Below are 16,157 nucleotides of genomic sequence, written 5' to 3'. Positions count from 1 at the left end.
TTAATCAACTTGTCCATGGATTCACTGATATTAACTAGTCAATTAAAGCCTTTAAAGAGACGTATCTTATAACGTTAAATAAAATCCATAATTGGAGCTGTTAAGAGGGATGTTATCTGGTTATATAGTGAGTCATTTGGCTTTGACATTGTAGTTGTTGGCCTACTTCCCGGTAAGGGGAGAATGTTCTCAGGAGGAAAAACATCCATCAAGTATCTGGGTATTTTCCCCCCATCCTCCTGCTAACAATGTGTCAGATATTGAATAAGTTAGAAGAACATAACTCTATTTAAAACATTTCTAAGGAATATTTCTATGAAATTACAAAAAAAAAAATGATTTTCCCCAAAGCTCTCCACTTAACAGAAAGAATAGCTCTGGAACCACAGTTTCATTATCTGCTCTTTATCAATATTCAAAGTATGTGTAAGAAATATGCATATGGGAGGGATGTAACATCATGACAAGCTGTAAGTATTCACAGATAACTGAAAAAAGCCCTTATGTATATAAATAAATGCACAGATTCTCACTTCAGAAATTTCAATTAATGTGCCTAGATCAGGAACAGAACACGTGCCTTAGTCTCCTGCTCGTTGTATCCTTTGCCTATTCAGCTTCAATGGAAAGCTGCATCTTTCAGTATATGTAAGAAATGAGACTCACTGCTTGTCAGAGGCACTGCTTATTGCACAGAATTAGTTTAATTGGGATCATCAGGTTTCAATAGCAAGACAGATATAGGGCCATCACTACCCATACTGCAGAGGTCCAGAACACTAGAAGATGAGATTTCTGTACCTCTTTGCTGACATCTAGTGCTGCTCTGAACAGAATATGCCATTTATTGTGAATAGCACATTCATATTTAAATGATGGGTTTCTCTACCATAATCTCTCTGGTGTTTATGCTGAGGCAATCAGGATATTTAAACATAAGTTTGCCTTTCACAACAGATGCTACAGTGTGTATATTTTATCATTTCAAACTATTAAGTTCTAAATGTCATTTTCTGCAAATCATTTTTAATGTGATCTCCAACAAACCAACAACATTTCTGCACCAGTAATATACCAGTGTATATTAGAGAAGGGGTGGGGTGGGGCATAGGAATACATTGCCATGTATTGTAGGTAAGCCAAATAACTCCAAAAAGATAGCTGCTGCTTATAATTCTTCCTTATCCCATTGTAGAATAATTATTTATAAGCTAAATGCCAATAATATCAGCAATGCACTTCTGCAAATCATGTCTATACTTATACTACCATTCTGTTGCTTTCCTCATGCATGAAGAGTTCATATTCTTGATGTTTTGGTAGACTACAATTATTGATGATGTTGCTAAAAAGCATTTGAGTGAAATGAAATGAATTTTTATCAAGCTTGGAAGAAAATATGTTAGCGGACAAAGCAAAAATCAATGTTTAAGAGAGCCCAGAAAATGATGTTCAGTGGTGTTTAGTTTAAGATCCTGTATCTATAAATACAATATATTTTGCTGCAGAGTTTGACTTGATGGCAATGCATATGAAAGATCTAACTGCCTATTGAACATGAACATTAAACTAAAAATGTGGGTGCAATTTTGATATGCTTTGAAGCACTGCATCTGGAATATAGCAAGCAATCGTTCTATTATGTTCTACTCTGGATAGACCATGCTTTGTGTTTTGTACCCAGTTTGGGGCATCCACATATTTAAAAAGAGCATGGAAAAGCTGGAGCAATATCAGAGGAAGAGTTACCCAGATGATGAGACTCTGGAAACATACAAGAAAAGGTAAAAAGTTTTAGGTACATTTTGTTTGCATGGGAGAAAGTAAGGAGAGATGTTAATAAATACTGCATATAAAGACTGTGTTATCTAAGACGAGGCAGCAAGGCCCTTTAAAGAGAGCTAGTGTAGAGATTTTTCACTTTAGAGAGCCAGTTTGGCTTAGTTGTTAAGGCACCAGGCTAGAAACCTTGAGATTATGAGTTTGAGTTCTGCCTTAGCCGTGAAACCCAGTTGGGTGCCTTTGGGCCAATCATTCTCTCTCTCAAGCGACAAGCCGGTGGGTCAATTCCTGTCACAACCAATGGAACTGAAAAAAGCAGATCCTGCACTTGAAGGAAGATGCTAGAAAGAAAGAAAGAAAAAAAGGGGGGGAGATAGGTTTGTTTATAGTTGAAACAAAGAGCAGAGCAAGAAATGAGAATGAAGTTAAACAAGTTTTAGAAGAAACGTGAGGAAACATTTCCTCTTGATAACAGTTGTTAAACAATAAATCATCCTATGAATGGATCATAGAAAAATAGTAGGAGATTAATGGGGGGAATGATGATGATTTTATTATTACATCAAATAAATCATACAAAGTGTATGCTTGTGTCCAGCATAGTGATGAAAATTTATAATTGTATCATTGGGACAATGGCATAATGATAACATAGATTAACAACATTAAATTGTAGCATATCATTCACATAATCTTATACTCTGCTCTACCCTTGCCAATTTCCTTAATGTTTTTTTTTAAAAAATATAATTCTATAACCTTGCATTTATAGAAACAAATTAAATACAGAAACAGGACATTCATGGTGTTTATTATGACACATATTTTAAGAAGAAATATTGTTTCTTGTTATATTGCTATAGTTAATCAGTTAGAAAGTAGGAATTAAATAAAATATGTCTATCCAGAAAGTTGGAGGCAGTCAAAATGTATTTATCTATATCCCAACTTTATTATTTTTACAAATAATTCAAGGTGGCAAACAAATCCAACATACCTTCCATCTCCTATTTCCTCTACAACAACAACCCATAAGATTAGTTGGGCTGAAAGAGAGTGACTGGCCCAAAGTCCCCCACCAGATGGCTTTCATGGCAAAGTGGGACTTGAACTCATGATCTTCCGCTTTCTAGCCTGGAGCCTTAACCTCTGGAGCAAATTGACTCTCTTCCATATTCATTTCAGAAACATCCAAAAAACCCTATCAAAAGCCTTTCCTGCATCTAAATATATTATGGTTGCTGGTTTTTATTAAACGACTATATCAAATCTAATGTCATCTATCTCTGAACGGTCTTATATAAATCCAGCCTGAATTGAACATGCAATAATTGAAAGAAAAATAATAATTTATTGGCAAGAATAGCATTTCTATTGATGTGTGAAATAGAATAATAATTAGGATTTTTAATAGGATCTGTGCCTTCCTTGGGAAGCATTAAATTGCATTCATACAACAGGATTTGATCTAAAGATCTATTAGAACTTCAGCATAAATTCCAGTAAAATAGAAGGTAAGAGCCCAGTATTAATTTTGTCAATCAATCAGTCCTTCGTATATTTATATACAATCAGTCCTTCGTATATTTATATACAAAGTTGACTTTGTATATAAATATACAAATAGGATGAGACTATTGCCTTACACAATGTAAGCCGCCCTGAGTCTTCGGAGAAGGGCGGGATATAAATGTAAATAAAAAATTAAAAAAATAAAAATATGCCCAATGCTTAGTATTTCATGTTATAAGGAAATCGTCATAACATTAGAAACAGACGACCAGAAAAAAAGGGATATGCTATATCAGACACACACACACACACTTCAAAATAAAAAGTGATAAAATTGTATTCTCAACTTAACAATAGTCAAGGCATGTTGCAAACATCCCTGCACCCATTAATAAGGTGCTATCATCATTGTTATTATGCAAAGCCAAGTGTGAAGAGGTTGAAGAATTAATCACACTACAAAGGAGAACACATTTCTTTTCCTTACAGCATCTGAGATCAATATATAGAACAAGCTGCCTAATTAGAAATTACAAGATTGGAAGGCAGAACAGTAGCAGAATATAGAATATTTTCAGCCCTCTGAAGAAATTTCAGTCATAAAACCCTAGACAAATGACAGATTTTTCTGCTCTGGTTAGATCATCTTAAGATGTGTCAGATGTTGTTATAACAAGTACGGCAAGAAATCTGGAGAAATACTAAAAATCCCTCTAGTGAATCATAATTTTCAGTACACAAAACCCTGTCTTGCACTTCTCTAGCATCATCACTTGGAAAGAATAATATAGCTCTTAATTTTCTTTCCACTTTAGCATTGTATTTTCTCAGCTGACTTGATCAGTGGCTGAAGTTTATCATCTATAAAAAAAGTAAAGGCTGTAATAGGATGGACCTTAGTTATCTAACAGATTTTTTTAAAAAAAACCTGGCAGAACTCATTCCTGTATAAGGCTTCCATAAGAAAGCAGGCTGATATTCTTGTCTTGAAATTCTAGAAATTGGAGCCATGACACTCAGAGTTGAAGTATATTACTTGGGCCCTTTGTAGCCTTCAATAATTCTGTTGTGGCCACATTTATGTACTTCTTGTGATCTCTCAAATGACATCAGTAGCATCTAAACTCATGTTCCCATGCTAACAGAATGATGAATAATTTTTATGACTGTGCACATCTCTGTGAGTACGATTATAATGTCTTTCTCAGAAATTTCACAGTAGTTCTCACTTTGGGGAGAAGGAAGCAATTGAGGGGTTTTTTTATCAACAACAATCCTTATGTTTCCATCTCCAATAGCAGTAATTAGATATTAGGATAATAATGCTGCTGGGGATTAATCTTTACGTGCCTCTAGCATCCTCTTGAATGCTGCAAAACATGATACTGTACAGAAATAACTCTTGACTGTGTCTACTTTTGAATTAAATACATGCTAAAAAGCTTGGGCAAAATTTATATATTTTTATTTAAAGCAAATATAGGCGTTACCATAGTATAAATACTTAGGCACACTATAGCGTTACTCACTTTAATGATATGTAGAGCAGTGGATGAATCAGCTTAAATTCTTAGCTTAAAGGTACATTCAAAGTCCTGCCTAAGAAAGAGAATTCCATAGCATATCATTTTTTTCTGTTTGCTACAGCTGCAAATCATTAGAGCCTTTTCTTGGTCAGGAAAAAGATGAAAGGATCAAGATGCATCTGCAAACAGTGCTTGTAACTAATACATTACTGATGTCCCAGGTTCATCCTAAAAGTTAACAAGTCAAAAAATATATATTTAAAAATATCCACAAATAGCAAAAATCATTTACTATATAAGAGCACTTTGTATGTTGAGTTACATTTGGGGGAAGTAGCCTTCCTGTGTTTAGTTTATCTAATTCACTTCTCTTATTCCAGATGCATTGCTTACAAACTTAAGCTATTCTCTATAGTAGAGAAATAAAAGAGGTGCTTTTAAATACTTGGCACTGACATTTGTGCCAAATAGTTGCATGGTGTTTTCAACAGTTGTCAGAGTAAAACATCTATGAGGTAAATGGAGAATAAGTTCTAAGTTACACATTGTAAGCAAATGATTCTTCTAAGGCACTAAACTGATTTCACTCTGTTGGGGTATTTATTTATATATAAATGTTTATATATTTATTGTAACATTTTCTAATTTATGGTCCTCTTGGGCCATTGAATTAATAGTTGCTGCACACCTGAAGGTATCAGAGAGAAACATTTTTAATGCTATCTGATCATTTTTGTTTAATTATGATTACAAAATAACACAATGAACACACAATATGATCCAATTTAATTCTTTTTCTGTAGGGTGATAGCTCCTATGTGAAGGACCGCTGGTGTGTATTTGATGGATTCATGGTATTTTGTCTGTGGGTGTCCTTAGTTTTACAGGTAATTATATTTCATTATAATAAGGGCATCTCTGCCTAAGTACTGAGTATTGAGTTTAATTTAAAAATCCTCTGACTGGCTTTTCTTCTTAAGCAAACTCAAGTGTCTGAAATTTCTATTTGAATGCCACAGAGTGTACCTAATAGGATCTATTTTGTTTTTCCTGTTATTATTAAACTAGTATGCTACCTGACTTCCAATGTCTCTGAGTGATTTACAACAATCCAAACAAAGAAATTACATTAAATCCAATTAAAAAGGAGAAAAAAGATAAAAAGATGATAAAAATGACAAAACGACTGAATGGAATAACGTTAGGAGTCCTACTCTCCCACACTAGGTCTTCACCACTCTTCTGGGCAATAGAAAAGTGGAGGACATTCAGATCTCAGGAGGAACCTAATTCCTCCTGAGGGGGGCTCCTACATAGAAAGCACACTTCCAGAGTCCTGATAGATGACATTGCTTACTCAAAGGGGACCCAGAATTGATCAATCCTGTAAGATTGAATCACCTGGGCAGATATCATGAAAGAATGGTGGCCCCTCAAATAAACGGGCCTTAGGCCTAGGATATGTAGGGTTTATAGGTCATGATTAGGGTGAGGATTTCTATGACCTAAAATTTTAGAAATATGCAGTTTATTGCTTTAAAATTATTTAAATATGACCAATTAAATCAAAAGTATGACTTATAAAGCAAAAATATGGCTTTATAATTTTTCTGAAATTAGCACTAGATTTTTGAAAATCTGCTTACCCCTACACACAAATATAAATTAAAAGGTTTATTCTTCACTTCAAGTGCTATGATTGAAGGAATCAAATGAACATTTTGAGAATAAAATGGTCATCTCTGGATTAGTTTTCATTAACATCCATTGCATTGGATGACCATGTGCATCTTGAGGCTATCAAACTTAAAAAAATTCCTTCTGTTGTCCACCATTGTGTTCTTGTAGCTAGAGAAATTCAGTTCCGCATCATAAGAGGTTATAGGAGCACATTTGAAAAAAGCAAACTCATCTGGAGAAAATTCTGGCTCAAAGTCTTCACCTCTTGCTTCAAATTCATTTAGAGCACTACTTATTTTGCAAAGTGTTGAATAACCCAGATTAAATTGCAGCACCCTCTGAAGTTTATTACTAATTTTCTCATTACTTGCTTTAGATCATTGTCAATTTATATACAATGCTCAGTAGATCACTAAATCTATTACTATAGTTTCAAGCGGATGATTGCTCTTGATAATCCACTGAAGTTAAATCCTGTACAGGCTAAGTTTTCAACCAAGGTTTCAGAAAGGGAATGTTGCACCATTGTGATAGAGGAAGATTCACAACAGTCAAATTGTTTAACTATCCAATTGCAAAGAAGCATAATTAGTGAAATAATACATAGCCACATCCAGCCAACTGTCCCAATGTGTCACAACAGGTTGGGGAGGTAGAGCAAAAGTAAGAACAATTTCTTTGAACTTTTGTTCAATGTGGAGCTTCAATGATTCCCCCCCCCCATTATCTACATCAGGATAGTTGCTTTGAATATCTTTGGCCACTCTTGTAAACCATGTGCAAGGCATGTGATATGCATCATTTTTGGATAAAGAAATTTAAGTCCTTGGCTGCTTCAGTCATGTGTGGAGTGCCATCCAAGTGTTACAAAGAGAAGGATATTTCCCCTCTTTACACCAGCCAGAGTAATTTCATAGAATTGTCAAAGGGCACAGCAATAGTGGAATTGTGTACTTTTTGCAGAATTTCACGTTAGAAGAAATAGATCACCAGGCTTGTCACATTTCAGAGTGCCAATAATAACACTGGCTACATATCTTTTTCTTTTCAGCACTTATTTCATCTATGGAAACCCTGATCTTATTGTTGTCAATAAGCAAATCTTATCTTTCCTAACATATCTTCATAGCAGGCAGAGATATAATTTTTCCTTAGAGTTGATTCATTTGGAATTGAATGACTGGAGTAGTTCTCCAAAAAAGAAAAAATGTCTGGAGCTACCACTACCTAATTTCCTTAACGGAATATTTGAAGTAACCATCATTGCCCAGAGATCCTTACAAAATTCTGACTGGGTATTTAGAATAGAATAGAATAGAATAACAGAGTTGGAAGGGACCTTGGAGGGCTTCTAGTCCAACCCCCTGCTTAGGCAGGAAACCCTACACCACTTCAGACAAGTGGTTATCCAACATCTTCTTAAAAACTTCCAGTGTTGGAGCATTCAAAACTTCTGGAGGCAAGGTGTTCCACTGATTAATTCCTGACTGTCAGGAAATTTCTCCTTAGTTCTAAGTTGCTTCTCTCCTTGATTAGTTTCCACTCATTGCTTCTTGTCCTACCCTCAGGTGCTTTGGAGAATAGCTTGATTCCCACTTCCTTGTGGTGAGATATTGAGATATTGGAACACTGCTATCATGTCTCCCCTAGTCCTTCTTTTTATTAAACTAGACATACCCAGTTCCTGCAACCCTTCGTCATATGTTTTAGCCTTCAGTCCCCTAATCATCTTCGTTGCTCTTCCCTGCGCTCTTTCTAGAGTCTCCACATCTTTTTTACGTCATGGCAACCAAAACTGGATGCAGTATTCCAAGTGTGGCCTTATAGACAGGGATTTATAAGGCATTATAAGGCATTATAAAGTGGTATTAACACTTCATGTGATCTGTCCCTCTGTTTATGCATCCTAGAACTGTGTTGGCTTTTTTGGCCGCTGCTGCACACTGCTGGGTCATATTTAGATGGTTGTCCACTAGGACTCCCAGATCCCTCTCACAATTACTACTATTGAGCAAGGTACCACATATACTGTATCTGTGCATTTCGTTTTTCTTGCCTAAATGTAGAATGATGATCTGATGATTCATCAATGATGAACCTGCAGTTGAAAAAGCACTCTCAAAAAAGAGACACAGCCTGTTCTCAGTGAAGGTAAATCTTACTTAACAACTCTTGTGTTTCACGGTGTCACAATGTTGTTGCATATTAAAACACTTTTGGGGCAATACCATAATTTTACACAATTTACAAAACAAAGTATCACCATTGTTACTGAAGATCTGCTCCCCAAATTCTTGAACAGCAAGGTTATAATTTCACACTCACTGAACATCTGCTTTTAGACATGTTGAAATCAGATTGTAGCTCACACATCACCACCTCAAACAAACACACACTTAAGGCAAATTCTCTCCTTTTTTTCAGGCCTGCTCAGGAAGAAGCCTTTGTTCCCATGTCTCTCTCTCTCTCTCTCTCTCTCTCTCTCTCTCTCTCTCTCTCTCTCTCTCTCTCTCTGAGAGAGACTCCCTGAGTTGGAGAGTGAATAAGAAAAAAACAGGCAAATTCTCACTTTCTTTGCTGGCTTAAACTTGCTGGCTTATCAGAAGGGTTGCCAATGATCAAAATACAGCATTTCTTACAAAATTAAGCAGAAATTTTGAGATATCTTTAAAAAGTCAAAGTATGACTTTTCCAGCAAAATAAAAAGCATCTAATTCTCACCAGATTACTCTAAAACTTGTTTTAACTTTATAAATTCAAACAAAGGTTTCAGAAAACATATGACTTGTCATAGAAATCCTCACCCTGGTCATGATCACCACTTCAAACATACTCGGAAGCAAATTGGCAACCTGAGAGCCACAGTGGCATAATGGTTAGAATGCAGTATTGCAGGCTAATTCTGCTGATTGCTGATTACCAGCAATTCAGCAGTTTGAGTCTCACCAGCTCAGGGTTGACTCAGCCTTTCATCCTTCCAAGGTCAGTAAAATGAGGACTCAGTTTGTTATTGGGGGGCAATATGGTGACTCTGTAAACTGGTTAGAGAGGCCTGTAAAGTGGTATATAAGTGCTATTGCTAGTGCAGCTTCCAAAGAAGAAGTGCTACATGGACATAGCAAGGCATGCTCATCACTGTTCACACCACTGCGTTCTGGAACAATTGAAGGTTCTGGGTGGTATTTAAGGGCAGCCCCTTGTAGAGCATCTTATAGTAATTAAGCTGCGAGGTGACCATGCCATGAATGACTATCTGAAGGGCCATTTGATCTAGGAGATGCATAACTGGTGCAGCATATGAAACAGTGCAAAGCTTGGCACAGGGGTCTTTCTGGAGCGAAATACTGTTTTTCCATCCCCCATCTCTTCTCACTGCACTACTGAAACTATTAGAGTGAAATTAGTTGGGCAATCAAGCGACTACTAAACTAAAATGTAATGCTTTTTTAAAAACAATCTAAAACAGTGTTGATTACCTAACATTTTGAGATATGTACCAGTTAGTTAAATTGTGTACTTTTGAGTACTCTTGCTTGGACACTATCTGAACTACGCAAAACTAAAAGAGAAAAGTTCTACTATTGGTCTTCATAAGGCTTTCAGATAAAAAATTCTTGTCAGACAAAACTTTACATGGTTCAAAAAAAAAAGATTTATCTGTATATAAATATATACAATTAATAAAATGCTCCCATCAGAATAATTGAAAACAGCACTGTGTGTTATGCGTTACACATTGCATTCCAGATTTAAATGACTCATTCTCTTGTCAGTGTTTAAAAAAAAATTGAATTTTACCGGTAGGTGTGTGCAATAGAGCTTGTTACCATTATTTGATTTTGCAGCCTAACATAGCTTGCTCCCCACATAGAGCTCTTCCTCATCAGTTTAGCCTAGAGCAGTTCTATCATGTGAACACTGTATATCAGCAAAGACATCCTGTACCTTCTGTTTGACGACTCCAGTAAACCAGCATGGGATTGTCTTAGATCAATATATTCAAGGTTCATTCATATTGTTGAATGAGATCATTGATGTTTGAGCCTGCAGGATAATCAGTTCAAGGCAACATTTTAAGAAGCATGGGAATCCTCAATTGAACAAAAACACTGAAAGTTAACAATGGAAGTGTGTTGTTCCTGGAAATTACAGCATTTTGCAGAAATAACAATTTCAAACTAGCGAAAGAAGACTGGCATGATTAGGAAACATCTGAGAGAAAAAGGCATTCTTTTTCTTCCTAGGTTTTTGAAATCGCAGAGATAGTGGATCAAATGTCTCCTTGGGGCATGCTAAGAATCCCACGACCACTCATTATGATTCGAGCATTCCGAATTTATTTCCGCTTTGAATTACCAAGAACCAGGATAACCAACATTTTAAAGTAAGTCTGTTCTTTGCCTTTGATTTTAAAGTGTAGCTTTGGTAACTTTTTAGGCACAGCTGTATAAAAATATATTGTGAGTGAGAGATTTGCCTTCAATTTCCTATTATCCCATATGTCTTTGCTTACTTTATTTGTCTTTGCAATATGGGTGAATGATTGGGGGACTTCCAGGTTTATGCAAGTACTTTGTTCTCTAAGAAGAAAAACCAAGCATTTTTTAAAAAATTGCCAAAGGCCTGATTGGTTTCTCAACATAGTATATATCATCAGCTCTCTGGGTTTTCAATAAATATATTAGTTTACAGTAGTCATCGCTATTAATTCCTTGGGCACACTTTTTTTATATATACATACTTAAGATTTTAAAAATAGGTTAGGGAGGTACACATCTGACAGTATACAAATTGTTCTAAATTACAGTCCAGTGTAGTTCAGCATCTGAATTCAATGCAGTATTTAGAACAAAAAAAAAATACCATAATTCTCTCATTCTCACTTGATAAAACAGGTGATAAAACACCTGCAAAGCCTTTTCTGATGGATCTGAAGTCTTGGAAACTTTGTCCTACTTTTTTCTTATTGTCTATAAATTTAATGCATATCACTTTCATTCTCACTTCCTTTTTTTTTTTAAACTAGGCGTTCAGGTGAACAAATTTGGAGTGTTTCCATTTTCCTTCTGTTCTTCCTGCTTCTGTACGGAATTTTGGGGGTCCAGATGTTTGGTCCTTTCACATATCATTGCGTAACAAATGATACAAAACCAGGGTAAGTCTCATCCAGGATTTTTCTGTGTGTCTCCCTTTATCCCTCTTTCTAAAGGATTATTCCCTGTCTTATTTTGTATTTGCTAATAGATCTTGACAATGAGACCTTGAAATGTGAAAGTGTTTCAGTGAGAGTTGATGCTTTAGCAACACACAGTTTTTAAGACCTTTTGGCGCTATGTGATCTTCTAACGGGGAACTTGGGAACAATAAGTTCTAATTTCCCATGAAACATAGTTGTCAGATTACTGTAAGCATATACAACAGTGTCTGACTGCATTGCCATTAGGTTTCTAGGCCCTTAGGAAATGTATTCTGCATGAATAATTTTATCAAACACAATGTTGTAGCCAGATGGGAGGTGTTGTGGTGGAATTCCTAGAAAATTTGTACAGAAATGAGAAAAGGACTAGCAGAGAAACAAAAACAGAAACAATATTCTTCATTTTAGTTAATTACACCTTACATGTTAAATGCAGCTGCTTCTAATGATGTTTTTAAGTACTGCTAATAGAAGTACTTTTCGTATCTGTATTTCTTTAGCATTTTATTGTACTTTACTGTTTCAGGGTTAAAAACAGCCTGAAATATCTGTTACGAAGTCTGCAATTTGATTGGTTGAACTATTCTGTTAAGAAAATAGTGCTTACATTATCTGAAATGAATAAAAGGGAGATACATACAAGTAGTACTTGACTTACAGCCATTCATTTATTGACCATTCAAAGCTATCATGTCACTGGAAAAAAATTAGTTACAATCAGTCCTCCCAGTTGCAATCATTATAATCACACGATCAAAATTTGTGCACTTGGCAATGGCTTGTATTTACAATAGTTGCAGCATCCCGGGATCATGTGATCACCATTTGTGATCTCCCGAGCTGGTTTCTGACAAGCAGAATCAAATGGAAGAAGCCAGATTTGCTTAATGACCATGTGATTCAGTTAAGAACTACAGTGATTCACTTAACAAATGTGGCAAAATCCGGCATGAGTCACTTAACCACTGCCTCACTTAGCAACATAAATTCTGGTTTCAGTTGTGGCTGTAAGTTGAGCACTACTTGTATGAAAGTTCATACTGCTTTATTCAGCTTCTACAGTTTTGACTCCAAGTCAGCTATTCTTTCCCTTGGATTTCCCAAGTGTAGCAAGATACTTGCAGTGGTGAAATGTTCAATGTTAAAATAAACATAAATAGGTTACATTCGTGTAACTGTATGTTTTAATAAGTTCAGCAAAGTTAATAATAATAATAATAATAATAATAATAATAATAATAATAATAATAATAATAATAATAATAATAATAATAGCAGAGTTGGAAGGGACCTTGGAGGTCTTCTAGTCCAGGCAGGAAACCCTACAAATGGTTATCCAACATCTTCTTAAAAATTTCCAGTGTTAGAGCATTCACAACTTCTACAGGCAAGTTGTTCCACTTATTGTTTTAACTGTCAGGAAATTTCTCCTTAGTTCTAAGTTGCTTCTCTCTAGTTTCTACCCATTGCTTGAACCCATTGTTTTATAACAAGATTTTCAAAAGCAAACATACAGGTTACTTCTGCTGACTGCTGGCTGACTGCAATTTGGCAGTTCAAATCTCACCAGGCTCAAGGTTGACTCAGCCTTCCATCCTTCCGAGGTGGGTAAAATGAGGAGCCAGATTGTTGGGGGCAATATGCTAACTCTGTAAACCGCTTAGAGTGGGCTGTAAAGCATTGTGAAGCAGTATATAAGTCTAAATGCTATTGCTATACAACTAAGTATTACATTCGTAATTTCTCTTAATTTTACCTCATTGTTGTTTTTAGGCTCTTTCCTTTACCTCAAAGAGAATTCCAAATCTTGCTAGCCAATATTCATACCCATCCCCTTGCTTATCACTTGGCTCACTACTTTTCTTCTGAGGCAATTATTTGTCTATCTGCATTATACTGTTGTCTCTCTAGCTCCTCTTCTCACTTTCTAATATGCAATATTTTGTTGCTGTTTTGAGGGCTTCGCCATGATTTATTTTTATTTGCTGCTTGCTTGTTCATATTTGTTTACTTTCTGAAGGAGCAATGCATGTTAAGGAAGAAAGACTTTTAAAAGTAGCATGTTAATGTATTTAATAACTAATGCCAGAGTGAGCTGGACTTTTGGTTTTCTATATCAGTTCCTTTATCATATTGACAAAATTTCAGCTCCAAAACATGTTAGGCTCTTTTCTTTTGTTTTATTTCACAATAAACTGGGAGTGAATGGATGTGCCAAGATTGCCCATGAATTTCACTGCAAATAGGAATTTGAATTAGGAAGTCTCTTTCCAACACTTTATTCCAGCTTTCCCTAATTTGGTGCCCTGCAGAAGCAATGGAACAAGCACTTCCCAAAATTCCTACTGTTCTTTCTACCTGCTGTTCTTTCCCTTAAGTATTTAAAACCAAGCCTGTATTATTTTCTACAACCCACATATTAAACAAAGAATGAGGTTACAATAAATGATGGCCAAGGCACTACAATTCTATAAGATCTCTTTTTATTCTATAGTCTTCCTCCATGGTCTTAAGTGAATCGTCCTAAATCTGATATTATTTTCTCAAGGCTGATTAACTTAATCCAGTCGCTCTTAGTCCTCAAATGGAGAAGGAAAATAAATAGGATTACTCCCAAATAAATTACTTAAAAGGATTCACTTATCTTCCCTACTGGTTCGCAAATGTGAGCGCAAGCACCACCTCTGTGCATGCGCAGCAGTCGCGCATTACGTACGGGTGGATGGGCGGAGCCTCCTGCAGTCGCCGCTACCAGTTTGCGCAATCCATACAGAAGGGGCTGAATCCCTGGGTATTTTTTCAAGTAAATCACTTGTTCCTTTCTGTCTTTTTGGCATTTGAATGCATACATAACTTATATTAATAGTTTCCCCCCCTTTTTCCTCACTCTCCTTCAGTGGATTGCCCTACAGTAGATCTCAATTTGCTGAGGGATACATCCTTTTGATCATTTCAAATCCTTTTTCTATTCTCTTGAGCCATTGTTCCATTTAAAGATGATGATGTGTGAATTTGATAAAGGGTGTTCATATTGTTTTCTGTTCCCAGAAGGTCAGAAAGCTCTTCAGTTGATAACTCTGTCACTATCCATTATTCCTCAGTTGCTCCCTGGCACCTAATTTTTATACAGGACTATTATTTCTGTGCAGGCAATGATTTGGATACTCAAGGAGGTAAAGGTGGAAGCTAACCAGATAGTCTTTCCCTCTCTTTGTACACTGCCAAAAGAACAAGATTGCCCAGGTAGCATTCAGTTTGACTAACTGATTTTCTTGTCATCCCAATAGAAACATAACCTGGAATAATTTGGCAATCCCAGACACACATTGTTCAAAAGCATCAGAAGAAGGTTACCAGTGTCCACCAGGATTTGAGTGTTTGGACCTTGAAGAACTGGGGTTAAGCAGGCAGGAGCTGGGATACAGCGGTTTTAATGAGATAGGTATGTCTTATCTGATTACAATCTATTTCCAATGCCTAGTTGAAAATGCTTATGAAGTTTGTAGAAGCTACTTTGAGCAGATATGGTGTTGATGTACTAGGAAGAAGCACAAATTTGGTATTTTCCCCAGGGGTAAAATGCTCCCGGTTCGGACCAGATCGCGCGATCCGGTAGCGATAGGAGCAGGTAGTTCGGAGAACTGGTAGCAAAAATCCCTGCCACTGCCCACGCCTTGCTGATCCTCTTCTCTGTCCCTGAAGCACTTGGTGGTGATATAGCTGCAAACGGCCTTAAATGACTGCCGCGGCACTTCAAAGGGCCGCACTACAGCTGATCAGCGCTGTAGGCAGCTAGTAGACCGGTGCCTCTATTTTTAAAGAAGGTAGACTGGTGCCTCAGTAAAAGGCAATTGGTAGACCGAAGCCTCTATTTTTAAAGAAGGTAGACCGGTGCCTCTCAATAAAAGGCAATTGGTAGACTGGGGCCTCTATTTTTAAAGAAAGTAGACCGGTGCCTCTCAGTAAAACACAATTGGTAGACTGAAGCCTCTATTTTTAAAGAAGGTAGACTGGTGCCTCCCAAGTTTTGTATACTTTATTATTTTTATTATTTATTATTATTGACCATGCCCATTCAATCACCTGACCATCAAGCCACGCCCACAGAACCGGTAGGGAAACTTTTTAGATTTCACCCCTGATTTTCCCCCTCTTTAGTATATTTTTCCTCGTTATTCAAAATGAAAATTGATTATTGAATACATAGTTAAGTCTGCGCAATTCAACTCTAATTTCCAAATTCCAGGTGATTTTAGTGGTAGAAATTTTTCATTGATGTTACCTCTCTCAAAGTAAAACAATAACAGCTGTAGGGTGCAGCACTGTCCAGGAATGGAGAGCATAAGTCGTTGATTCTTAATCGTTTCCCTCCTGGCTTTATTTTCACCTTATGTGAAGGTGACAAAAGCTATTCTAGGTGACAGCAATATTCTGTTACAGTTTGGAGATGTCATGTCTAA

At 36.3% G+C, this 16,157-nt stretch overlaps 1 protein-coding gene across 1 annotated transcript in view; it reads left to right on the top strand.

Moving 5' to 3' along the window:
* The window catches only part of NALCN (sodium leak channel, non-selective), a 463,243-nt gene that overhangs the window by 260,197 nt on the left and 186,889 nt on the right, over window positions 1-16,157 (top strand). Inside the window, exons 5-8 of the mRNA XM_058184759.1 lie at window positions 5,624-5,707; window positions 10,745-10,884; window positions 11,527-11,655; window positions 14,985-15,139. Coding sequence (XP_058040742.1) covers window positions 5,624-5,707; window positions 10,745-10,884; window positions 11,527-11,655; window positions 14,985-15,139 — 508 coding nt within the window. The remainder of the gene's footprint in view (window positions 1-5,623; window positions 5,708-10,744; window positions 10,885-11,526; window positions 11,656-14,984; window positions 15,140-16,157) is intronic.

This window comes from Ahaetulla prasina, chromosome 5 (genome assembly GCF_028640845.1).
Source record: "Ahaetulla prasina isolate Xishuangbanna chromosome 5, ASM2864084v1, whole genome shotgun sequence".
In the NCBI taxonomy this organism is placed as follows: domain Eukaryota; kingdom Metazoa; phylum Chordata; class Lepidosauria; order Squamata; family Colubridae; genus Ahaetulla; species Ahaetulla prasina.
This window is presented reverse-complemented; position numbering and strand designations above follow the sequence as displayed.